The sequence below is a fragment of the Mauremys mutica genome, chromosome 2, assembly GCF_020497125.1.
Source record: "Mauremys mutica isolate MM-2020 ecotype Southern chromosome 2, ASM2049712v1, whole genome shotgun sequence".
Taxonomy (NCBI): Eukaryota; Metazoa; Chordata; order Testudines; family Geoemydidae; genus Mauremys; species Mauremys mutica.
The window spans coordinates 255,704,021-255,730,096 of NC_059073.1; the positions used below are offsets into that span (position 1 = coordinate 255,704,021).

General features: G+C 42.4%; 2 protein-coding genes across 5 annotated transcripts in view; one reads left to right on the plus strand and one right to left on the minus strand.

Moving 5' to 3' along the window:
• The window catches only part of TRDMT1 (tRNA aspartic acid methyltransferase 1), a 61,199-nt gene extending 48,977 nt beyond the window's left edge, over positions 1 to 12,222 (minus strand). The window contains exons 1-2 of one of the 4 annotated variants that reach the window (XM_045007821.1): positions 12,104 to 12,222; positions 4,246 to 4,424 (exon numbers count right to left, since the gene is read on the minus strand). The gene's annotated coding sequence lies outside the window, so the exon portion shown is untranslated. Of the gene's footprint in view, positions 1 to 1,394; positions 1,454 to 4,245; positions 4,425 to 12,103 lie in introns of those variants that run through there. The other 3 variants (XM_045007825.1, XM_045007822.1, XM_045007826.1) reach the window with 3 other exon arrangements.
• A 2,622-nt stretch (positions 12,223 to 14,844) lies between these two features.
• VIM (vimentin) lies at positions 14,845 to 25,742 on the plus strand. Its single transcript, XM_045006252.1, has 9 exons — positions 14,845 to 15,483; positions 16,386 to 16,446; positions 21,309 to 21,404; positions 21,484 to 21,645; positions 22,222 to 22,347; positions 23,449 to 23,669; positions 23,777 to 23,820; positions 24,631 to 24,716; positions 25,375 to 25,742. Exons 1-9 carry the CDS (start codon positions 14,933 to 14,935, stop codon positions 25,414 to 25,416), a joined length of 1,389 nt encoding a protein of 462 aa, XP_044862187.1. The 5' UTR covers positions 14,845 to 14,932; the 3' UTR covers positions 25,417 to 25,742.
• Positions 25,743 to 26,076: the final 334 nt, after the last annotated feature.

Sequence of the window (26,076 nt, forward strand, 5' to 3'; positions counted from 1 at the left end):
ACAGGCTTTAGATCAGGCCCTATGTGGCAGTATTTCTGGTGGACTGTTTATTTAACAGGCCAGAACCATGGTCAAGAAATGTCATTTCTACCTTCACTTCCAAATTTCTTCCACTCCTTCCAAGAAGAATATGTCATTCCACGTAGGGAATGCCCTCAGGGAAAGTGATCATCCACCTGTAACCTTTAACATTTGACAAAGAAGGGAGACTTTCCCACCCTATCAGAATCTATAGCAATCGATTTTCATTCTCCGCTCTATCCCTAGACTGGGGGTTTCAAAAGTCACAACTAAAGTTTTGTATAAAGGGTAACACTGATTAGACTAATACACCTCTACCCCGATATAACGCTGTCCTCGGGAGCCAAAAAATCTTATTGCGTTATAGGTGAAACTGCATTATATTGAACTTGCTTTGATCCACCAGAGTGCGCAGCCCCGCCCCCCTGGAGCGCTGCTTTACCGCGTTATATCCAAATTCATGTTATATCGGGTCGCGTTATATCGGGGTAGAAGTGTAACTGTAAATTTTAGGCTCAAACTGCACCTGATGTGTTCTATGCTACTGCCAGTGAAGATGCTGATCGAGCTCCCATTGATTTAAAGGGAAGAAGTATTGGGACACTAGGAGGTGAGGGTGCTCAGGACCTTGCAAGAATGAACACGTAACATTTGGGGTGAGGGGTTGTAAATCAGCTATGCCTTAACAGTACGTGAGGCTTTCAATATAAATTGATAGAGTTGCTATAAAAATGTTAGTGTATTCTAAATCAGTGCATCTCCAAAATACTACGGTTTATTCATGAACTGTCTGCTATTTTTCTGCATCCCCTTCTACATATATATATTTATAGCACAATAAAGAATTGTTGGCATAAACACATTAGACCAGCATTTCCATCCAAATAGCCTTTTAAAACTCCTTCCTCCTAGCAACGTAGGGGTATTTCCTCTTTCAGCTACTGTTTCAGAAGTTTGCCCACAACTTCGATAATCAGTCTGATAATACACCATGAATCTGAAAGATGTTTCCCTGGTAACCAACACACACATCCAGTGAAACCGATGTATGTGCTGAAAGGAAACATGCAAACAAAACCACTACATCATTTCCACTTTTTAGAATACTTTAAAATTGTTAAATGTTACAGATACCAGGGCAGGAAAATTTTGTCACTACAGCAATAAGCAAAAATGATGACAGGAGGACACTGCATTTCACTATGAAAGGAAGGATTACAGACTGTGACTGCACCAAATACCTCCTTTCACTGCAAGCTATTATGTATATATAACAACCACCACCACACACACATTACATTTTTACTGGGGCCTCATGTCCCCTGGGGTTACATTAACTTTGCCTCACTCCACGTGATCCCTGCATTTCCTACCACATGAATCCAGACTATCTCCACTGGGCCAGTAGACCCCTCTGTTTGCACCTGTTCTGATTCCCATCATATTTATGAGCATGGAATGTTAACATTCTCCAGGTCACATAAGTTCCAATGTGTAACAGAGGTTTACTGGAATCATACTTCTGTGCTGACAGATCTAACTTCAGGCTTCATTGCCAGGCTTTATTCTGGAGTAAATGCCTACAATTGAATTATTCACAAACTCAGAAAATTAGGGTTTATAATGGAAGCCCTAGTAGACTCTTAACTATGACTTGCCTGGAGATGGTATATAGAAAGTCAGAGAAAATGAGAGATTCAGATACTATATATCAGGCCATAAGACTTGTAGAATGGTATAAAATGGAAGATAGATTCAGTGACCACCTGAAACTTGGAGATAAGTAAATGTTAATATAGGAGACTGAAAAGAAGGATCTGCTCTAAAATAGCAGTATGCCAAAATGTAGATCTGCAAAAGCATGCAGACCGCTCAGCAGGCTGGAAATTAATCTTATATTCTGGGTCAGAAATCACTCTAGCTAGGAAAGAATTTTAGGTATCTACATGTCATACCCTTGCTATGTAATCATTTGAGTTAAAAAAAATACCGTACTAACATCCACTATGGACAGAATTGAGCATAAAATAATGTTTTCACAAACCTTGCCCACATATTTTAATTTTTAAAAATGAAAACCTTCTGCAGCTTATCAGAATTGAACTTTGTTTAATATTTCAGGAGAGAATGTTTCACACTTGACTTCTGACAAAAAATATAAAGTAAGTTAAGCTTTCCAGCCACTAATGTGGTATTTCTGGGAAACCAACCGTGCCACCGCTTTATAGCTACTGCACTCAAGGTGGTTCATATACTATACCTTGAATCTGTCACGTCAAAAATGAAACCAGCATCAGACTTCGTTTTTTAGTCTAACCCACTCCTTTTCTAAGAACTCTGCCAGGGGGAAGTTTTGTGACTGAAGTTACAAATAATTGATGAGACAAAATAGAGTGTGTTCGGAGGAAGTGCCAAATACAATTTTTTAGAGATTCCCTGTTTCATACTTTTAAAATGTTTTTAACTTCCCAGTACAGTACTAAATTTCACCTCCTGGTTATGGACCATGAATGTATTCTCTAGACAATAAGAATTCATGTCAAAATGATGTTGCTTCTTTAATTGTCTTTGAACTTCTGTTGCTCTTTAAGCAATTCCAGCCTATTGGCTACATTTGGCCTGCAGTGGAAGCCCAGGCCAGATCCAGATCATGTGTTTACACTACATTATTGACTTTTTTGTTGTAGCTGCACATTCCAGATCAAAAAGAAAGGGATTAAAAAAAAAACCTACTGAACAGTAAAATAAATAAATAAATACAAATCTTCCACAGGACAATCTGGACTCTGAGTTCTAGGGCCCTGCTCCAGAGCCCACTCAAGTCAATCAAAAGACTCCCATTGACTTCAGTGGGCTTTCAATCAAGCCCCAGTTGCTTTTGGTTCACAAGCACACAAGCAACAGACTGAGAAAGGCTTTGCAATTATATTTCAGTAGTGACCGTGTCTTTTGCTAACATGCCCACATTGTGTTGCTCAAAGAGGTGATTTGTCTACTTCTTTCACTGTGTGGACTAGCCCTTTAAGGGATTTTGGCTTTCCCCAACCTTTGCCTTGTAATTTAGTCCCAGGTGATGGGTTTGGGCTTGGGCCTCCCCTCCCCTGCCCACTTTGTGGTTAGATCAGGTGACCAGGCATCACATGGCATGAGGGGAGCAGGGGATGGAGCTTCCAATAGAAAATCAGGGGCTAGGAAAGGCCTAGGGGAGCACTTGCTAAAGAAGCCTGGAGCGGAAGAAATTGTGAGACGAGATTGCATAGGAGTAAATATCAGTATTCCAAGATAGCTTGTGAAAGATCCAGGTGAAATAAAATTAGTCCAAGCTGTCCCTTCTGCTGCCATTATTTTTTTCCATATTAAGTTTGCATCCAATGAGAATAAAAAGCTTGGGATTTTCCAGAGTTTTTTTTTTTTTTAAAAGGCTATCTATTTTAATGCTGGTTTTCTGAGCGAGACAGGAAGGAGAGAATTCACATGCAGCCCCAATTAGTATAATTTAATTGGAGAGAGGAGTGCACTAAATACCTCTGCCTAAAGAGGAGAAATCTTCTTGCAGAATTAAAGAATGAGCGAATATGTGTTGGCAGTGCCAACACCCAGCCGCACAAGAGCTGGGTTGAATGAAGTCTTGTAGATGTCAAGTAATGAATTACATATTTTGCAAAAGAAGTGTTTTCTAATACCAGGCACATAAGCCCTAGCTGAAATACAAAGGTGAAATGCTGGATTTGTCAATTGAGGATCCTGTGCGACAGCTGTTAAGGTCAGTGGGGGTTACTTCATTGCAGTGATGATTGAGGCACTGATCTCCAAGTGGCAAATGGCAGAACTGACAAACACAAGAATTCAAAACTCAGTAAACAAAGCAAAATAAACCCAGCTGATTCATTTCAACCTGAAATGTACATAAATCTCATTCCCAGTGCATATGCCACTAGCCCAGGCATTATGTGCAATATGGTATTATAGGTAGTAGCATCATATCCTGAAAAGAACTGGATTAACAGGAAAATACCTCTAGCTACAGTGTTCCCTGTTTGCCATATGGGGAGCTCTACTGCAGCCTTAACTTTATCACTACCGCACTCAGAAATGCCAGAATTTGAGTGAAAGGTGCCATATCCCAGTCATGACCAAATCCTTGCCCTTTCTGGCCTCTCTTCAATTTTATTATCTATAGACATTGACTCTCTCCCACTCAGTTACAGTATACAAGAATCTGACCTTTGAAGAAGATGCCAGCTAGCAAGTGAGCTTGTCCTGGTGAATGGACGAGGGACTCCTTTCCAGCTGGTGAACACAGACTGCCACTGAGCTGAGCCAGACCATGTGCCAAAGAATTTCTCTCTGTTCCTGAGCTGAGATGTATCTGCTGTCTCACTTCCCCAGCAGATATACACCATCTGGAGAATGGACATTTTTGTCATTAAAAAAAGGAGGGGAAGAATAGTCCTCATTTCCAGTCCCCCCACACACACCTCTCTGTCCCCATTCCCCAACTACAGATGCATGGGATTTACCACTCTGCATCTAGATCGTCTCCTTTCAGTCCCACCAATGAGGGAGAGTTGGTCAGATATGGAGGGTAGGCAAGAAGTTGAACTACATGAGCTGCCCACCCTCTGGGTGGTTCCAGGTTTCTCAGCTCTGGGGCATGTGTCGATCTCCTTCTCCTTGTGTGCACCAGGCCAACAAACCTCAGGATCCTAGTATATTCATTTACACATCCCATTGGAAGCAAGAATTTGGCATATGGCCCTCAGTTAATGCTGCTCTGCCTGTCCTGGGCATCTCAAAGGAAGAAGCAGTTGTTGCAGATAATTATTAATTCCACAGGTGTGTCCTGCCTCACCCTCAGACACAACATCAGCATTTCCTGGTGTATCAGCATAGGTGATGGAACTGGTGGAGCACTGGGCGGGGTCTAAATCACCTCCGCCAAATCTGTTTGCTGGTTAGATGACCCCTTTACATAGTTTGCTTTTGCAGGAGCTTGTCCAATGTGAACTAATAAGAGTTCAGATGTCAGTGCTCACCAATGGTGCATACCCTACTAAACTCACTGTATTTGGCTTTTTCAGAAAGTTTTGCCCACAGAAAATAAGGGATGAATAGCATAACCTGTCTTTGTAAGGGCTTGCCAACCTCAAATTTTAAAACAGGAAAGGGCCAGATCAGGAAGATGGAGAGAAACAATCACAATTCAGGAAATGAGGCTTATAGCCTGGCTATGTAAAATGACAAATGCATTTGCACCCAACTACTGAATGGCTTCTATCTGCCCTAGCAGCATAATTCAGGCATAGCAACTGAAGGCTGTTACTGATATGCTGAAGATTGGGGTACCAAGTAACAGGTAGACCAATTATGTCACCTATCCATCATAAATCTTTAGGAACACTTACAAAAACAGGTTTGAAAATTTGTTTCAAGAATCATTATGATGGATTCTAAACAGTTCTAAAAAATTCTCTCCCCACTTCCCACTCCTTACTTAACTCCCCCCTCAGGAAAAGCCAGAGTAAAGAGGCAGACTTTGCAACACGTTCAAATGTCCATTAGACTTAAGTTCTACTGAAACAACTAAGGAAGGACGAAGTGGAACTGAGGGTAGAGGGCCCTCTCTCGAGCATGGCCATTGATAGAGTGGTTCATCAGCTGAACAATACTTTCCTTCTGAGAGGTCTGAATTTCACTTGTTCCATCAATCTCCAAGGGTGAATCAATAAATAAGAGTAGCAATCATCTCCTGTTTTCCCAATATTTTCTCCTGGACATCTTGCTGTTTCCTCAAGTTACACATGGGTAAAACCAAGCTCATCTTTCCTCCCTAAACCTTTAATGTTTTTTCTTCTTTTCTGCCACCTATATTACCTTGGGTCATTTTTGACTCTGCTCTCAACTTTTACCCATGCGTCCAAGCTATCATCAAATCCTACTATTTATTTCTTTACAGAATATCAAAAACCCATCCCTTCCTCAATGTCCCTACAGATAAAACCCTTGTTTGTGCCTTGGTTATCTCCTGCTATGACTCTGGCAAGCTCTTCCTCTATGTCCTCCCTTTTCCCCATATCATTGCATTCCAACCCATCCAGATTCCAGGGGCTAAAATCCTCCTCCTCATCCTCAACTCCTCATCCTCATCTTCAGACCATATGGCTCTGTTATTCAGATTCCTTCATTAGCTGTCCCTCCTCTATTGAATCAAGTTTATGGTTCTTGTTCTCATCCTCAAGACTCAGCATAACATTGCCCTGGCCTACATCTCAGCTCATCTCCTCCTCACTCCTCTATGGTCTACCACCAATGCCAACTTTTCCATCCCTTTTCCTGGTTGTCTCTTGTGCCATCTTCTCTCCTGGGAATAATCTGCCTATCTAAAAGTGCAGCCTCTCACCCACTTTCCATGTAAATCTCTCCTGCTTCTCCCGCAAGCCCTACAAATGCTAGGCCACATAAATGTAACACTATCACCACTTCCATCTCCATTTCAAAATGTCCTAGATCTTCACTGTTCTCTGACTTTCCACATGAGAGTTTTAACTGACTTTGTCATGCTTGTAGAATGTAAGCTTCATGGAGCAGAGTCCATAGTCAAGATTTGAAATGCCTCAATCTATATATGCTCAATTTGAGACATAGGTGCTTGGCATTCTGTGGAAATAAGCCCCTCTTACGATACTTCAAGCTGAACAACGAAAAATAGAGCCCCCGCCCAAACAATCACTCTGGAAAATTTTGGTCTGTGTCTTTAGCTGTGTCTTGTCCAGCACTGAGCATATTGTCGGCACTTAATGTCTAGTTAATAATAAATAAAGTGAATCATAGAAGAGCATACAATATTTTTATAAAGGGATTGAATACTATTCACACTATAGTTACAGTCCAGGCTGAGGAACTTTTTCTTCCCTCTTTCCCAACCCCGGAACCGCTGCATATTCTTTGAGGCAATCTCAGACCTCTTACACAATATCCCACTTAGCTTTTAAAATGATTAACTCAACTGGGGTCAGGGAGAGAGGAAATCAGCCAGAAATGGTGGGGTCTATGCCTGTGATGGGATGTTAGATAGGGTGGGATCTGAGTTACTACAGAGAATTCTTTCCTGGGTGTCCGGCTGGTGAGTCTTGCCCACATGCTCAGGGTTTAGCTGATCACCATATTTGGGGCTGGGAAGGAATTTTCCTCCAGGGCAGATTGGCAGAGGCCCTAGGGGTTTTTCACCTTCCTCTGCAGTATGGGGCACAGGTCACTTGCTGGAGGATTCTCTGCACCTTGAAGTCTTTAAATCATGATTTGAGGACTTCAGGGGCTCAGACAGAGGTCAGGGGTTTGTTGCAGGAGTGGGTGGGTGATATTCTGTGGCCTGCGCTGTGCAGGAGGCCAGACTAGATGATCATATTGGTCCCTTCTGACCTTAAAGTCTATGACTCTTAAAGTCTATGACTCTATGACAACTAGTAAAGCCAAAACTATAGAGCAACAGAATGCAAGATTCTCAACTACATTAATTTTGGAAATATAAGTCATATGGTCTGGTGGTATGAGTCATGTTCAGAGCACTTCCTTAGCAATAAAACACCCTTAGTTTCATATATTTCATACTACAGTAAAATATAATGTTACAGACACAGTGGGTTGATTTTGAAAAACTGCTAGTCATTTCCTTGACTAGATAACTAGCTATTCATCCAAGCTGTGTATATTTGGTTTGGTAACATGGCAACTAGCATAGACTTATATATATATTTCTGATACATGCTATAGAATAAACCAGGGGTTCTCAAACTTCATTGCACTGTGACCTCCTTCTGACAACAAAAATTACTACATGACCCCAGGAGGGGGGACTGAAGCCTGAGCCTGCCTGAGCATCACTGCCCCAGGTTGAGAGGCCAAAGCCCAAACCCCACCGCCCCAGGCAGGGGGCACAGAGCCGAAGCCTGAGGGTTCAGCCCCAGGCAGAGGGCCTGTAACCTGAGCCCTGTCACCCAGCGCTGAAGGCAAAGCCTGAGCCCCGCCACCCATCGCTGAAGCCTTCAGGCTTGGGCCTCCGGCGGTGGGGCTTAGGCTTTGGCCCCAGGCCACAGCAAGTCTAAGCCAACCCTGGTGACCCCATTAAAACAGGGTCGCAACCCACTTTGGGGTCTCAACCCGCAGTTTGAGAACTGTTGGAATAAATTATTAATGTGAAGCTCAGTTCTGTGGTCCTTCCTTAGGCTAAACACCAAATTGCTGAGTAAAAGCTGGATAAGAACTTCATGATTTGAACCATTGGCTTCAATGGAAGTTGTGCAATTTCAGGTTTTGGGGCCCAAACTTATTCCCTTTGAAGTCAATGAGAAAACTCTCAATTTACTTGTAGCAGACCATTTGGCCTTGGTTCTTACAATGGACATATAATTTATAACAGTGAATATGACTTTAAGAGGATAATTTTCGTATGACAAAATGAGTACGGGAAAAATCAATTAAAAATCTCAATAAGGTAGAACGAGAGTATAAAGTCCTGGATTGCTTCATTGCTTTGATTTTTTTTTATAACATTGGCATTTGCATTTCCACAGCGTCATAAGTTAGGATTTTTTTCTGGATATTTAATATTGGTAAGTGAATATGTACTGAATTTGAAAACAGAAAATGCTCCAGTCGTGCTAACCTGCCTAGTAAAAATACACAAGTAAACTAAGATACTCAATGGAAAGCTTGTTTAATATTTGGCTTGAACTACTCTAGTCACTACCTCACTGAAATGAAGTTGCAAATCAAGAAACATGAGTTTCATTATGTATACAGATGTTTTTAGACATACAGATACGGGGCCTGATCCTGTGATTTTTTTCTTGTGCAAATAGTCCTTATACAAGTATAGAATATACAATATCGGTAAAAACAGCACACCCAACATTGACTAATATCAATAAAAAATATGTGTAAATTGAGAGAATATCAAGGGAAACAGAACGTGGATTTTTTGTTGCACTTGCAGAGCATGATTCTTCACTCCATTCAGGGCTTTTTTTGCTGCATCACTGGAGAAAAGGGGCCATAAGTTTATGTACAACTAACTCCTGGGGAAAATTCAGGAATCACTGATATTTTATATGTAATTAATAGTTCATAGCTAACGACTCACATTAAAAATGCAATTTAAAAAATCATGCCATTAATTTAGCTCTGCTCTGTACAAACTCAAGCTAGAACCATGAGTCTAATGTGTTAAGGAAGGCTTGGCCATCTCAGTATTAGGATGAGAAGCCAGGGCATTGTAATAAACAATGCTGGAAATTCTTGAATGGCATTTTACTTCTGGGCATTACTGAATATATCCTAGTATGGTGTTAGTGTCAGCAGACCAGGTCGTAGGCAGTCAGACTGTGATGAAGTGGGAATTTTCCTGTAATATTTTGTACGAATACTGTGTGTGTGCCTTAGTTTCTCCTATATGCTGCATTGTTAACTAGGTGGCAAGAAAAGGTTGTTTACTCTCCGCAGAGACCCAGAGATACAGGTTTAACTGACACTAGCTACCTGGGGTCTGGGCCTCATGTCCATGGAAAGTCCGAGAAGACACTGGCCACTCCAATTGCCTGGACATTTGGTACCTAGCAATTAATGATCATGGATGGGCTACCTCTCTGCAGGAAGCCAGACGTGTTTGACCAGCTCAAGAACAAAGGGCTGAGGAGTGCCAGGTGACTATGTTTGCCCAAGAAGGAAGGACTGAGGAGGGGCCATTTGGGTTGTTGTTAAGTGTGGGCTGCTAGAAGGGGGAGCCTCTTGTGAAATGGAAAAGAAGAGAGGTCAGAAGGCTCTGGGCTGACCAAGATGGACTATGCTGTAACTTTCTGTTCTCCACACTAACTAAGGACTTTCTACGCTGTGTTCCAGACACCTAATACACCCAGAAGCTGAGAGTGGGGGTGTACTGGTCACTTTGCATGTACACGTCTCTCTTAAGTCTCCAAGTCAGGTGAACTCCCTGAAGGGAGCTAACGGTGTGAAGTAGGAGTGCTGAAGGCTCCGAGCTTCAGTCTAAGGAATGGTGAAGCCAAGTGGCTTACCCTAGTAAAAGAATGTGACCCTAAGTAGCTCTGGCACACTAAAGCGGTCCTCTCTCTTAGGGACTGTTCCAGAACTCCAAAACTGTGGTTCCATGACACAAGTGGTCAGAGTCCAAATGCCAGAGCCAAGGGTCAAGAGAGTGTTGGAACCAGGGCCAAAGATCAGAACTGCAGTCACAGTCTGAACACCAGAGCCAATGGTCAGGAATCAGAGCTGAAGGCCAGGACTGGATTACCAGGAGTCAGGGAAGGATGGAGCAGGGCTGGTTCTGAGGCAGGAGCAAGGCTGGGACACAGGACTGGAGCAAGGCTGGGTGCAGAGCAGGATCTGGGCTGGAGCCATGGAGAAGCAAAGCAGGAGTAGGGATTGGAGAGAGACAAACGTAGGGAGGCAGAGAGTTCATAGGCGTGTGTACTGAGCAGTCAGCAAGCTACTACTGCTGCTGGACATAAGATAGAGTGACCAGACAGCGAGTGTGAAAAATCAGGATGGGGATGAGGGGATAATAGGAGCCTATATAAGAAAAAGACCCAAAAATCGGAACTGTCCCTATAAAATCGGGACATCTGGTCACTCTAGCTTAAGAACCAGCCTGCTAGTTTCCTCAGACAATCAGACAGGGTGGACCATCAGACAGCCTACCTGACTCGTCAAGAAAAACACCGGACTCCTTGCTGTTTTTGTGGATACAGACTAACCCGGCTACCCCCTGATACTTGACTTGTTAAGGTGTCAGGAGTACTGAACAGGTGCAAGTGCAGTTAGTGGCCACAATGGTCCTAGAAATGCTATCTTTCTGATGAGTCAGGAAATGAAGGTCCTGACCAGTTATGGCCATTAAGGACTCCACAGCACTTATCCAAAAGTAAGGGTGTTAGCCATGGTATTATGTTCAAATTCCAAGTCTGGGCCTGCCTAAAATTCCCTGTGAAGTTTCAACTGGATACAATATTTTCCCACTCCCACTGGATTTTCTTGCATCCCAGGAGGTGCACGGAGAGGTCAGTCCATGTACTCCTTTGACAGCATGGACTGAGCATGGCAGACCTTATGGACTCTGCAATAGGGGAGAGACTCATTGCACCTTCCCCCCCACTTATGACCTGTGTAAAGGCCACCCAACAAATGATGTTAAAGGTTTAATGCCATTCTGATTATCACATTCTGGCTACCAACTTCTTAACACTTCTAGTAAATTTCACAGCAAAAAGCAACAGTAAGGCTCCTGGTCAAGAAATGCACAGGTCAGAGGGGAACAAACATATGGCAAATCATATTTAAATATTAGGGTTTTCAATTTTATTTGCTAAAGCAAACACCCCTGAATTTTGGGGAAAATAAATGCTGAAAACATGACACTCATTATCAACATGTGAAGCATAAACAATTAGTGTTCTGTTAGTAATAGTACAGTGCTGACTGGGTGTGGTGCATCTTTTTTTAAAAAGTACTGCTAAACTATCAGTACTTACCAAGTAGAACATTTTTAATCTATGAGGCTGCTTGTTATGTGCTGCCATACTTTTGCTTTCTCATGGAGGGAGGGTGTATTCTTGTGCCAGGACTTTAAGAAGGCTCACATATATTTATAGCTGAAACTAGATGGCTGAAATAAAGAGCTCTCACAGAGCTGGGATGGCACATCTCAGGACAGTCCAGGATGCCAGTAGAGTTAGCTCCAGGAATGCTCTGTGTGTGTGTGACCCCTGCCTCCTATTGAATGAGAGAATGAAGTGGGCTATAGTGCAGGACTTGTGTTGCAAACACTTCTGTAGCTCAACCATGTCAGCTTCACTTGCTTGACTAAGCTGCAATGAAAACAACAAAGTAAGGCCTGAAGGAGGGTGGCAGAGAGGTCCAAAATAAATCCCTTCATTTAGATTCAAACTACATTCTTTTGCTTCCAGATCCTATCCTTAATAAAAACACAGTACAAATTCCTTTATAAAACATTTCTTCACAAAATATTCTGGGCCTGATTCTTCCCCATGGGATATGAGTAACTCCCACTCACTTGATTGTGCCGTGATAGGAGAATCAGACCCTCTACTTTGCAACTTCTTCATCGTCCATCTGTATGTTCATGTCTATCAGCATAGCCAATATAAATATTAGTTTTGAGGGGGTTGTGAGCTAGATGGTGAGAGATTTAAAAAATAAAAACAAAAAAGTTACACTAGATCAAATACTTTTTCATAGCAATTAAAGATAAAGAAGACCTAGAAAGTAATTTAGTTGCCCTGTTGGTGACAGGTCTTTTCCCCAGCAGAGAGAGAGGGAGTTTTTCCCTGATGTTCCACTATTTTTTCCTTTTCTTAGTTTCATTCCATAACTCCTAGTTTTAACTCCTGTACCACCTACATAATTTCTCTTCCCTGCTGAGAGCCCCATCCTTCTAAGGCAAAATTCCCATTGACTACAAATGGGAGTTTTGCCGCAGTATAACGTGCAGCATCTGATCCTTGATATTTATACCCTTCAGATAATTGCTGCCAGTTATTATGTCTCACTATAATTGTCATTTAGCCAATTGCTCTCTTCAGGCCTGATCCTATGCCCGTTGAAGTCAATGGCAATGCTCCCATTAACTTAAATGGTTCAGTTATTAAACTGGAGTCTGCTCTCTCATCCAAATCATAGAGGGCTATGCCAAGAAGCAAAAGCAAGATCTTAATCCGGTGTCATTCGACTATTCTGGTAACATTCTAGTCTATCTGCTTTCAAATTTTAACTAATGGAAGCGTCTCTTGTTAAAACGTTAACAACAAAATAGAACAATGAAAGAAATCTGCACCTTCACTGACCCCAAAAAATCTAGTCCATTAGCTCACCCAGCCAAAGGGAATTCCGAAAATCTCGTTTGGGCCTGACAATTTTATACCTAGTAAGTAATACCTGAGATTACAATAATTGAAAGAAGTTAACAAAAAAGGTTTTCTCCATTTGTCAGTGTTTATTTCATATGTTTGACAGCCCTTTGCATATAATTAATTTCACTGTTTTCCTGATATTCAGTTCCCCCCGAACAGCTATAGGGAAGAAGAAAAATCTCGTATGCAATTTTTATTTTATAAAATAATCAGCACATACTATTTAATGGTTATCAGAACCTGGATTTTTTTTCTTATCAATATCAAAACACTCGAATTGTCACTGTCCCTTTAAAATAGATGTCTATAGTGTCTAGCCTTGAGTTGTTTCACACAGTCAGTGACTGTTTTTATTTAGCCCCGGATGTTGTTACTAACATGCCTGTTCCGTGCTGTGTCAGGGTTGCAATGTGTGTTTTTCTGCTACAGCCCTTTTTATAAAGGGTTTAAAATATGCCGAGCAGAAGCCGGGTTTGGGAACAGGGTGATGTGGGGGGAAGTTTGGGTTGTTTCGATTTAGTCAGTGCACAGGAATCAGCTTAGGGATTCCCTTCCTTGCTTAGGGGCAGCCACCAGAGCCTCTGAGCACACTATGCCAGACAACAAGCTTCAGACTAGCCACTGCCTCTCCCTAAATTGCCCCCACCACGAGCAGCAGCCCAGCTTATGCACAGACTTGGTGAGAGCAGAGTGGCCTGTGTACACCACAAGCTACCTGGGAATGTACCAAGCACGAGCGAGGCCGGTATGGGGCGTGTCGGACATCAGCACTCAGCCTTGAGCATGCACTTAGTTCAACACCTTCTGCACACAGTGCTGGCATGGCAGAGCAGGCATCAGTGACTCCTAGAGAAAGTGAGTTTGTCCGCCTCCCTGCTTAACCCCGAGCCCTGCTCCATCACCCCATCCTGAACCCACCCCGAACCCAGCCTGCATGCCAGGGCACCAGGGGAGCATGGAGAGTCCTAACCCCCAGCTCCGTAAAGCACACGGACACCCTTTCCCACGGCATGAGAGCCCACGTAGAGTGCCCAGCTGCTACCCAATAAGGCAGGGAAAAGGCTTGCAAAGCACTCTGGCCCTTTCCTTTCCCTCCCCAGCCCTCCCTTCTCTAGCCCCCTCCTCGGTCACTCCCTTCCATGGCTGATTCCTCCTTCTTCCACTCTCCTCAACCCCTCCTCTCCTTGATCCTCCCACCCTGCTTCTTGCTTACCCTCCTCCTGCTCTCCCCACCCTGCCTCCTATTGATCCCCTGATTCCCCCACTTCCTACTGTCCCCTCCCAATCCCCCACCCTGCCTCCTACTGACCCCAATTCTCCCTGCTTCCTGACCCTCTCCTGCTCCCCCCACCCTGCCTCCTACCGACCCCCTCCTGCTCCCCCCACCCTGCCTCCTACTGACCCCGATTCCCCATCTCCTTCTGACCCCCATCTTGATTCCCCCACGCTTCCTCCTACTGACCCCCCGACCCCCACCCTGCCTCCTACTGCCCCCTCCTGATCCCTCACCCTGCCTCCTACTGACCCTCTTCTGCTCCCGCACCCTGACTCCGAATGACCCCCACGATCCTGCACCCTGCCTACTGAGCCCCTCCTGCTCTCCCCACCCTGCCGCCCTCCCCTGGATCCCCACGCCCTGTCCCCTCATCCTGAGCCCCCGCAAACGGCTCCGTCCCTCCCTGGGCCCGGGAATCCTCCCCCCGCCCGCAGCCTTTGTGCGCACGGCAGGGCGGGCCCGGGCTGGGAGTGGAGAGACCCCGGCCCGGCCCCGCCCCGCTCAGGGCGAGAGGCGGGGCCGCCCGGCGGGCCTGGTTGGCTGGCTCAGGGCGGGCCGCGCGGCCGGGCCGAGCCGAGGGCGTGGCGGGGGTATAAGTACCGCCGCGGGCAGCCACTGTCGCTCCCCTTCGCCTCTCTCGCTCCAGCAGCAGTCGCCGGACCCAGCGCCCCCGGATTACAAAGCGCCGGCCGCCGCCATGAGCACCACCATGAGCAGCAAGAGCTCGTACCGCAGGATGTTCGGTGGCGGCAGCCGCCCCAGCACCTCGGGCAGCCGCTACATCACCTCCTCCAGCCGCTACTCGCTGGGCAGCGCCATCCGCCCCGGCAGCGCCCGCCTGGTCTCCTCCTCGCCCGGCGGCATCTATGCCACCAAGTCCTCGGCCCTGCGGCTGCGGAGCAGCCTGCCCCCCACGCGGCTCATGCACGACACCGTGGACTTCTCGCTGGCCGATGCCATCAACACGGAGTTCAAGGCCAACCGCACCAACGAGAAGGTGGAGCTGCAGGAGCTGAACGACCGCTTCGCCAACTACATCGACAAGGTGCGGTTCCTGGAGCAGCAGAACAAGATCCTGCTGGCCGAGCTGGAGCAGCTCAAGGGCAAGGGCACCTCCCGCCTGGGGGACCTCTACGAGGAGGAGATGCGGGAGCTCCGCCGGCAGGTGGACCAGCTCACCAACGACAAAGCCAGGGTGGAGGTGGAGAGGGACAACCTGGCCGATGACATCCTGAGGCTCAGGGAGAAGTGAGTGCTCCGGGGCCGGATGGGTGGGGAGGGGGCGCCCAGGCTTCCACCCAAGGGCAAAGTGGGGCGCGAAGGGAACAATCTACAGCCCCGAAGTGCGAGAAGCCCCACCCCCGCCCTTCCTGCGCCTAAAAAACCGCTTAAAGTTGTTCTGATGGGTCAGCCCCACCTAGATGGCCATTGAAGCTGAGCTCAGTATCAGGGAGGTGGAGAGAGTGCACAGATCCAACCCACATGAATAAGTGGTGTGCATCCATAAACTAATTGGTCTGCAGCCAAAAGAAGGCTGTTGTATATTCAAAGTTGAAGAAGCAGGCTGTTGTGGAAAACCATCATGGGTGCCTACCGTCTTCTAGGGGAATCTCCAACTTGGATCTCTAGTATTCTGTTCAGACAGTGTAGTGAAAAGACCAAGTAAAAAGTTAGCTTTGCCACTCTCTCATCTGGGTTCTTAGTACTTACTGTGTTGTACCATGGATCTTGAGGTTTTTGGTGGATTAATTTGCCAAACCAAAGTTTTCAAACCCACTTAAATATTGCAGCCTAACAGAATCTGAACGTAGCAAAAGATTATTTAAAAGCAGCCCAAATCTAGGTCAACCTCTTGTTGCTCTTTAGCTGAATAAGCAGTAACGGTTTTAGCCTAACACAAGCAGTGCCATCTGTGGATTTCAGACTGCTGTAACAGCAGAAAGCCTCAAAGCCCAGTCATGCAAACTTAATAAAGAGGGCACAGACCAGAAAAATGTGGGAATGAGATGCCTTTTGTCAGAGGCCCCATCTTCCCCCTCTGACTGGGATGTTGGCTGGGTGTGGCTACCAGCTGGATTCGTACAGACACTAGTACTGATTTTTTTCCCCCCCTTAGCATATTGATTAAACAAATAAACTACTATTTTCAGGTTGCAAGATGAGATGATTCAGCGAGAAGAAGCTGAGAGCACCCTGCAATCATTCAGACAGGTTTGTAATAATCTCTGCATATTAAAATATGTAATAAGGAGCACACTGAATGTAAACCCAAATGTGTAAAGTTGGCATAATGTGCAAGTCGGATGTAGAGCCACCTAGTGGTAAAAAGCAACTTGTAAATGTGCAAGACTTCTCTCAGTACCTCCAGGAAGCTACTCTTATCAAAGGCACAGCCATTCCTTTAGTCTAGACGCTGATAAAACTGGAAACAGTTAACTTTTAAAGTATTATTTGGAGAATCTACTAAAACAGCAGATCTTACACTTCTCAATGTATTTGCAATAAGTAAATTGAAATAGAAATGTTAGACACTGTACCTAGTCATGCAAGCCAACATCAGAGGTGAACTCTTAAAGCAGACAATGGACAAGTGTGGAAATAATACTCTAGATTTTTTGTGGGGGACCGTTTTTAACAAGAATCCACCAGTCCTCATGCAGTAACTACTTGTTTTCTTTAGGATGATATAGTCTAAGTTGGGAGGGGAACAGCTATTGTTTTGCTTTATCCAAGACTAGGCTATTCTACAAACTCGCTCCAATGTGGAATCGCTTTCTGATCCAATAAGGGTGAAAGGGAGCCATCTGTTCGCTTGGCTGAAGGGTATTAATGGTTTCTATGGGATTCACTATGGAATGCAGATACAGGCATTATGGCAAGCGTGGTGGCAGCAGATTGAAATAATAGAACTCTTTGTATAGAGGAGCGGCTTGCTGCAGGCTGCATTCTTACTGAATGTGTAATGATGTAAGCGTATTTTAGAGAAATGTTTTATAACATCAGTTATTTTAGATATGGCCCAGTCTCGAAATTCCTAGTACAGGACTCCTGCTCTGAAATTCTTGCAAAATAAGAACTGCTCTAACACGTGAGAATTTTCCTGTTAGGGCTATCTACTGATAGGTCAGACAGCTTCTCTTTCTGGCGGCCTTCAGATTTTAGGGGAGGGTTATGACCAGGGATCCTAGTTTTCTGTGATTTAAAAAAAAAAATGGTTCAGATTTTTTTAAATTTGTTTTTCTGTGATTAAAATGAAATACTGAACTTTAATTCCCTAGTCACAATACATTTAGGTATCAGTTGAACACAGGTTTTTACTGATAATTTTATTAATCATGATCGATGGCACTGGTAGGCTTCAAACTTCCTTAAAAATTCTAAGTAATAGAATTGCCATTTGTATTTCTTACATGTACCAAACACTTCTGTCTGTTTTATACAGTAGAACCCCATTTATCCAAGCCTCCATTATCGGGCTCTCTGTATTAACCAAACCACCAGCCACCTGTGGCTTACTGCCCGCGCTCCCCCATCTTAAAATAAGGAGTAGAAAGCTCTTTTCTAGTTCTCCTGATCATCTGAATTTTTGATTATCTGATCTGGCCTCAGTCACAATTAGATTGAAACTCCGTTTATCCAATGTATGACTTAATTTTTCATAAAATAGAAAAACTAAATATTCTCTATAAAAACGGAAATTGTGGTGGGCTTTTGTGGGAGTGGAGGGGGGGTGGAAGGAGGAGGCTTGTTTTTTTCCCATGGCAAATGGATTTCTAGGATCCCTGGTCATGATATCAAAAATTAACGGCAATCAAGTCATAAGATTGTGTGTATACTAGATTTCTTTAAAAGAAATTCTTAAAGGAGAAACACTGAACATTGAGTCATTTAAATGTTAATGTGAATTGTAAGCTGTCTAGATAATTTACTTTCAGTAAAAAAACTAGGCTTCAGTTGGTATATAGGTTTTGAGCTTGTCAGAGCATTTTACAGTGTTGGACTGTGACTTGGAAGACCAGCTCTGCTAGTAGCCTGCTGGTAATGTTGGACAACTCACATCACCCATGTGCCTCTGTTTCCCCATTTTACAGGTGGGGGAGGGAGGGAATACCTCCTTTGTAAAGTGCTTTGAGATCTACTGATGAAAAGCACTATATTAAAAGCAACTATAGGTGTTCTTGCAACCTCAGCCTTTCTTTTCATTAGTTAAAAACAAACCCAAGACTTCTAACTTGAGTTTGGACTTCTTGATATTTTAAAGAAATTGCCTCTCAAGTCTTTTTTCAAAAGAGACTATCACTGTGGAAAGGCATTACTAGAATTCCTTTTATCTCCAGCCAGCTGGGCTTAGATGTGGCTTGGGTCACAAAGTTGCATAGTCTGGTATTCTAGAGTCCCTAGTGGATGTCTGTCTAAATGACAACCAGAATTTTGCAAATCAAGCTGAATTGTGCCAATGTAGTCCCAAGCCTTGCTCAAGACAAATAGCATGAGCTCTTTAAGTAAGAATGAAGGCATGTTGAAAAATGGAGTTGCTTGCCTGAAATGTGGAAGATACCAGGCATCACCTTAATGAACTTCAATTTCTTCTGTATTTAAAGAATACTGATATTGTTGTGAAACATCATCAGGCTTGTCTAACACTTGTTGCACTGGCTTACCTAATGTAATTGACTTAAATTAGTGTAAAGTCCTGCATAGGCATTCTTAAAAGCACTTAACCTTGATCTAATTCCACTGAGCAAGGAATCTAGTTAAACTGGTTTAAGTCTGGTGTAATTTATTAAAGGTGTGCAAAGGGTCTTGCACTTAGCTGTGTCTTTAAAGGGACACAGTTCTCTTTCAAACTGATCTAACTGTCTAGAGTTGGGGGGAAGAAGCGGGTGCTCTCAGCATGCACTGTCATATTCCTTGGTGTTAAACATTTTAGCATATTCCATAGACTGGATTATACTTAGTTGCCATTTATGCTAATAGCATAAATGATGTTTGTATTCTAATAAGCAGATTACTCAGAAGTGATTTTTTTCTCTGATCTCAATCCTTGCTGTACCTAGATGCCCAGTACCACCATTAATATTAGAGAATAGGATACATGTACTGATCCTTTAAGATGTAAGGTGTCAGTAGTACTATATGCATAGAATTCAGTATTTAATACTGGTCAGCAGAAATACAGGCACTAAGCATAAATTTCACTGAAGACCTGTTAAGATTTAACTCGCATTCAGTATGAGTGCCACTGTCTTGGGTCTGACTACAAATGACTTACACACTTTAAGGTAGGAAAACAGCAGGAAGTTTTAAAGATGCATGCATCTGAGGAATAAAAAAGCCTAAACAATCAAGCATTGGCATGACAATATCTTTCCCTTGGCGAATGGATTGCAAAAGTTTGACATGCAAAACTAAATATATAGCTTGCTCTGGACTTTCCTTCTCAAGAAGGAACAGCCTTAGTCTGCCTACCAGAGCACAGAAGCTTCATGCTATTTCAGCCTTTAAGTATAGTTTCAGAGAACTGTAGGACACTATTTTTGTGGCACTTAAAATTCCACATCAGAACAGCAAAATAACACTTGCGTGGTAAGAGCTGTTCCTAAATTAAGCAAATAAGTTCACTTGCATTACATAGCTTTTCATTCTGAAGCAGTTACCTGTTGAACTATTTGATGCATCTGAGTTCATCCATCATCCTTTGGTAAAGCTTCAATGAGTTGCTTGCTTTGGGGCACAACCTGGTAGTGAGTGCATCAGTACAAATAATGAGTTACTGCAATGTATACCCAGCTAGTCTGCTACTAGGAATATGTCTGAGAGCCCATGGCAAGACTGACTTCTTGGCTCAAATTCAGAGATGCATCTAGAAAAATACAGGCTTATCCAGTGCTCTAAAATTTTGTCCATCACTATGGATATGCTTAAACATAAGTCCAAGTAAATATTCAAATCTGCGCATGGTCTAATTGCATATCTGGCTCCAATACACTGCTTTGAAAACTTAGCCCTGATGCTAGGACTACAGGGCTTCTTAACCACGCTAATATGGCCCTCCAAAACTGGGGAAAAGAAGATTTTGATTAGAAGTTGTGCTTAAATTAACTTCATTCCATTCATTAAACTATATTGCATTGTGCTCATGTAATGGAAGCACGTGTAGGTAAGTTGGAACATCTCCAACTAACTTTTATAAAGTTAGTCCCTCTACTGTAGGCTGTTATTACAACTCTAATATACCGGTTGGGTCAATTTGAAGTTTATGGCATGCTTGTAGTTCAAGACTTATCAGGAACCACTGGTTAAAATGGGTGGGGGGAATACTAACCATTACTTCTGGTGTATGCCAGATGTGCCATCAATTTAAGATTTAATATGTAAATGATCCCCCTTAAATTCTATGAATCTTTGACAATGTGCACAAGGTAATAATTAGATTTGTATAACAACCTCTTCCCAGAATGCCTTGACCTTAAAAGCGCTTTAGATCGTACACAATTAACCCACCAATGAATTATTCCCCTCTGAGATAAAGCATGGTGCCAAGCTGAGTACTAGTAGTGCTATCTAGTTGTGTAAGGAGGACAGTATGCAGTAACATCAAATAGAAAGTAGGGAGGTGTTCTGATGAATAAAATATACCAATTTTTTTCTAGGGATAGGATTTTTGCTGGAGGTTAGATTAATGTTGCCAGAGAATTTGGCAAGAAATTGCTTAACTTTATCTTGACTCTCATTTATTATCTTCTGATGAAGGACTCATAACAAATAATTCAGAAAAATCCAAATTGTTTTGAGTTGGACTGAAACATGTGCTGATTGATTTAATGTTTATGTATAATATATAATACATACATACACCTGTGCAATTGACAGTGCAACTCTGTGCATGCAAGTGCTCAATTTGCAAATAGATTTCAGATTATTTCTGGCTGTAGACTTTCAGGTAGGTCACTCTGTGCTGCTTGACTTCAGATCAAATGAGCAGTAAACTTGCTTGTTACACTAATTCATTTTCCCTCCCTCTCTTACTATTGGTATAGTGACCTTGTTAAATGATCTTTCCCTTTAATTAGGATGTTGACAATGCCTCTCTGGCACGTCTTGATCTTGAGCGCAAAGTTGAGTCCTTGCAAGAAGAGATTGTCTTCTTGAAGAAGCTTCATGATGAGGTAAGATGCATCTGCATTAGATTATTAATCCGTACCTTCTACCATAGACCAGTACTTGACTGTCCACTGTTTTCTTAAGGAAATCCGGGAACTGCAGGCCCAGATTCAGGAACAACACATCCAAATTGATGTGGATGTTGCTAAACCAGATCTCACTGCTGCCCTGCGTGATGTCCGTCAGCAGTATGAAAGTGTTGCTGCTAAGAATCTTCAGGAAGCTGAAGAATGGTACAAGTCCAAGGTAAGTGAATGGCTCTTGTGACAATAAGAATATTTGGCTTAACTTTACTTTTTAGATATCCCTGATAGCTTTGCCATAATGCATAACTACTTACATCCAGGAGGCAAGGCTTTATCTAACTGTCCCAAAACAGGTACAGCCTGTCACAAATCTACACTAGGCCTTGATCCATAATACTGTCAAGAACCTAGATACTACAGTAGTTTAATGTCCGTTTTTTGTCATCTTTCCTATTCTTTGCATAGCTAGAAGCATCCCATGTATTAAAGGGTGGCTTGTGTACTGATGAGCTGGTAGAGGAAGGAATGGATGGGTGTAGATATAGCACAACATACATTGTAGATAAAGAATGATGAACGCTAACTTCAGAAAATGTGTTGATTTCATTTTTAACCATCAAATTAGAGAATGAAGAGCTGTAACAGCATGACACTAGTTTGGAGCCTTTCTTTCAAATATTAAGATCTTTCTATGTGCGTGCAGTCTCTTACTCACCAATCCTCTTACCCTTATCTGGGACACTGGAGTAGGATAAATTTTTGTTAATACTAACTGTAAATCTGGCTTTTTCAACAGTTTGCAGATCTATCTGAAGCTGCTACTAGGAACAATGATGCCCTACGTCAGGCCAAACAGGAAGCTAATGAGTACCGCAGACAAATACAGTCCCTCACCTGCGAAGTTGATGCACTTAAAGGAACTGTAAGTGAAATATATCACTGCAGGTGTTACTACTTGTGCTGTTATCTTGTCACATTACAATATAAATAAATGCTAAGATGGAAGTGACCTATCAAACAAGACAACAGTCTAAAATAGACTTCTAAAATATAAGCTAAAGGTCCTTTTTTATTAACTTGCATCTTTCAGCTGTGTGCTGGCTGGCTATTATGGAACGGAAACTTGGGGTGAAGGAGGTGACTGTTCAGCTTCGACACGTTTTTAAAGCTGAGATATTGAGCAGTGTATATAAGCTTACAAGCTGAGTAACTGAAAGATGAATCCACTAACTAATCTTGCACTTCACACCATGTTTACTCCTTGTTAATTATATTTCCCTTTTGAAAAACAAAAGGCTTCATATCTAATTTTAATATTTGTATATTAGTACCTCTATGAAACAAAGCAAGATTTAAATGGACACAAGTTTTTTCCCTGTATAAGTAAATCTTTAAGATTGTCAAATTCTACTTAATGTGGAAACTTCAATAACTGAAGAAGTGGGTATTCACTCACGAAAGCTCATGCTGCAAAACGTCTGTTAGTCTATAAGGTGCCACAGGATTCTTTGCTGCTTTTACAGAACCAGACTAACACGGCTACCCCTCTGATACTTCAATAACTAGGCACACTGTCAGTGCTACAAATCTAGGTCTCTGAAAATAAACCACTGACCTGATTTGTACTAGATGAAACTTGCAGGTGAGGTTTCTCAGGGGCTGCTCTTGGATTGTGAAACAAAGAACTTGAGGACAATACCACCAACTTCCACTCCAAATGCAAAGTGCACTGTGACCTTGCCTCTTCTGATATGTAAATGTTGCTATTGGTTTGTAGTTAAACACTACATTGCTCCTGTAATTGCCCCATGAGAGGATGAAAGAGCTAACAAATGGCAGATGTTAGTCACGTCACCTTATTTAGCACTTTCCACTAGTGCATTAATTTAGTGGTGAGTGTATTAAACTTTTCTAATAGAATAGAACATGTTGGGCGGGTATGTGGGGTTAAACACCCAATAGATGAAGGCTGCAGTTTAGTAGCTGTCAGCCTTCAACACTTGACTTGAAAATTCTCTTGCAGAATGAATCCCTGGAGCGCCAGATGCGTGAGATGGAGGACAACTTTGCTGTTGAAGCTGCTAACTACCAAGACACTATTGCCCGTCTGCAGGAGGAAATCCAAAACATGAAGGAAGAAATGGCTCGCCATCTTCATGAGTACCAAGAACTGCTGAATGTCAAGATGGCTCTTGATATTGAGATTGCTACATATAGAAAACTGTTGGAGGGAGAGGAGAGCAGGTAGATAAAACTAATGCAAATATGACCAGCAACTCTGAAGAGTAGCTGCTATAAGAATTACCAAATTCCAGAGACTAGCTTCACTAAACTTGAATTCTCTTTTGCAGAATTACCATGCCTATTCCAACTTTTGCTTCCCTGAATCTGAGGGGTAAGTAGTATCTAATTCCTCATGAATAGCATTGGGAAGCTTCTTTGACAATGTGTATTCTTTTGCTGTGGTAAACTAATACTCTAAAGACAGCTTCCTTTTAGCCTGGTGTAATTGACTTAGGTTTTGATAGCCAAACCCAGATGTTCGTTCGTTTTTAACACCAGAGACCACTAATTCAAATGCTGGTGTTTTAACTACTTGTTTTGAGTGGCTGGGACACTGTTTAAGTTCAAGAAGAGATTCCTTGTAGTAACTTCATAACAAAACTCTACAGCCAGTATTTTGTGGCTGGTGATCTTGGATATGCAACTGAAGACAATTTAAAAGGTTTTTTCCAAAGGCAGGAACTCAATGCTCCCTGAAAATCAGGCCCTTTTGAGGTGTCAAAAGGAGCACCTGAAAATCAACACCAGGATCATTAGCCACTTCCAGAACTCTTGCCTACATCTAAGCAAGATATCTGAATTAGAGTTGGTTGAGGTTATTTTAATGACAAGTAACTGGCTACAGACTGGAGCCCTCTATCCAGATCACTTACAGAAATTACTCAATATAGAGACCTCTTAAACAGTGTTTGAAATCTTACTTTAACAGTGGGTGATCAGAATTAAGTGATGGCTAAAATTACAAAACATCTAGCAATTTTAGGATCTTAATTGTTGTTGCCTGGCACTTGTCATGCTATGAAGTGCATCAGTCTTTCCTGTAAAGAATCTGTCTATTCTATCATGTATGTGCAATAGCAAATGATAAACTTAAACTAGATCACTGAAGTATCATAACAGACCAATAATTTTACATCTGCAGAAACCAACATTGAGTCTCACCCTATGGTTGACACCCACTCAAAGAGGACACTCTTAATTAAGACTGTTGAAACCAGAGATGGACAGGTTGGTGCCAATTTTAGTTTCTTTTTAGTGGAGGAGAAAGTAAAACAAATGACAAATATAGATATAACACTGTACATTGCAACAAGCTATTATCTAGTACCATTCTAACTTCATTTACCGAACAGTGCATGCTTAAGTACCTTACCGAAGCTACAGTAGTGCTAACACAGTATAGTAACATGCATTTGGGCTGAATATTTTGTACAGATCAGAATGTGCTAACTTCAACCTTCAAACTAAGGACCTCTCTATGCAGGGATGGCACAACATTCATAACCATGCTGTAAAGACATCTGTCCAAGGCTGCTAATTCTGTTTTTCTCAGATATTAGACCTAGGGAGATGGGTTAGCTGGTTCTGAAATATCATTCCTAAAAGTGACTTAGTTCTACAATATGGCAGGCAAATAAGGTGCTTGTAAACAAGATATTTTCCCCCATGCCTTTTTGCTCACTTTCAACTAGGAATTTAATCAACCAATTGCGACTTTTCTGTAAGTGAGTGGTTGTCATCAACTTCCACTTATGCCATAGTGGAAGTTCTATTAGCTGGGTTAATAATAGTGTACAGATTTATTCTAGTAAAACTAATTTTCTATCAGATGTTTCGAGTATTGAAATTGCTCAGAATTAATGTAAGCTGTCTTATTCTTCAACAGGTTATCAATGAAACTTCCCAGCATCATGATGATCTGGAGTGAAAACCCTAGAGAAACTGCGCATTTCTCACTTGTGCAGTGAAAAGATTCTTACCAGCAAAATTTAAAAAGTCCCTGTCTTAAAGGAAGAAACAGCTTAAGTGCCTTTCTGCAGTTTTTCCAAAAGCGCAAGATTATTATGCTAGAGAATAGGTATTAGATCTTGCAAACTGACTCTCCCTGAAGGTTTAGAGTTTACAATGGAGTCTAGTTTACGGATAGCAATATCTTGTGCTGCAATACTGTTTAAGTTTCTGAATTCAATAAAACTGCTTTTTTCCAGCACAGTATGAGCAATTTCACTGCTTCAATAAATATTTGGAAAATGGCTTTTTAATGTGTTGTAATTTGTTAAACATTGATCGCTTCCCCCAGAAAGCACTGGAATAGCAACTCTGTGCTTAAAGTACCTAACAACCTGCACAACTCCATTAATGACAGTTGCATGGAACTTTGTTAGAATCAGCAAAAACACTTGGAAGAAACTTACATTTGTACTCACTTCCTTAACTTTGGCTTGCTTCAAATTATGATACATGGGCACTGGACCACTCCATCTTGAATTAAATGGACTAAACAAGTGGTTCTCAAATATATATTTTAAAAGTTTAATATGAAAGTACACTAGTACAAAAGTTTAACACCATTATAAATGCTGGAGGA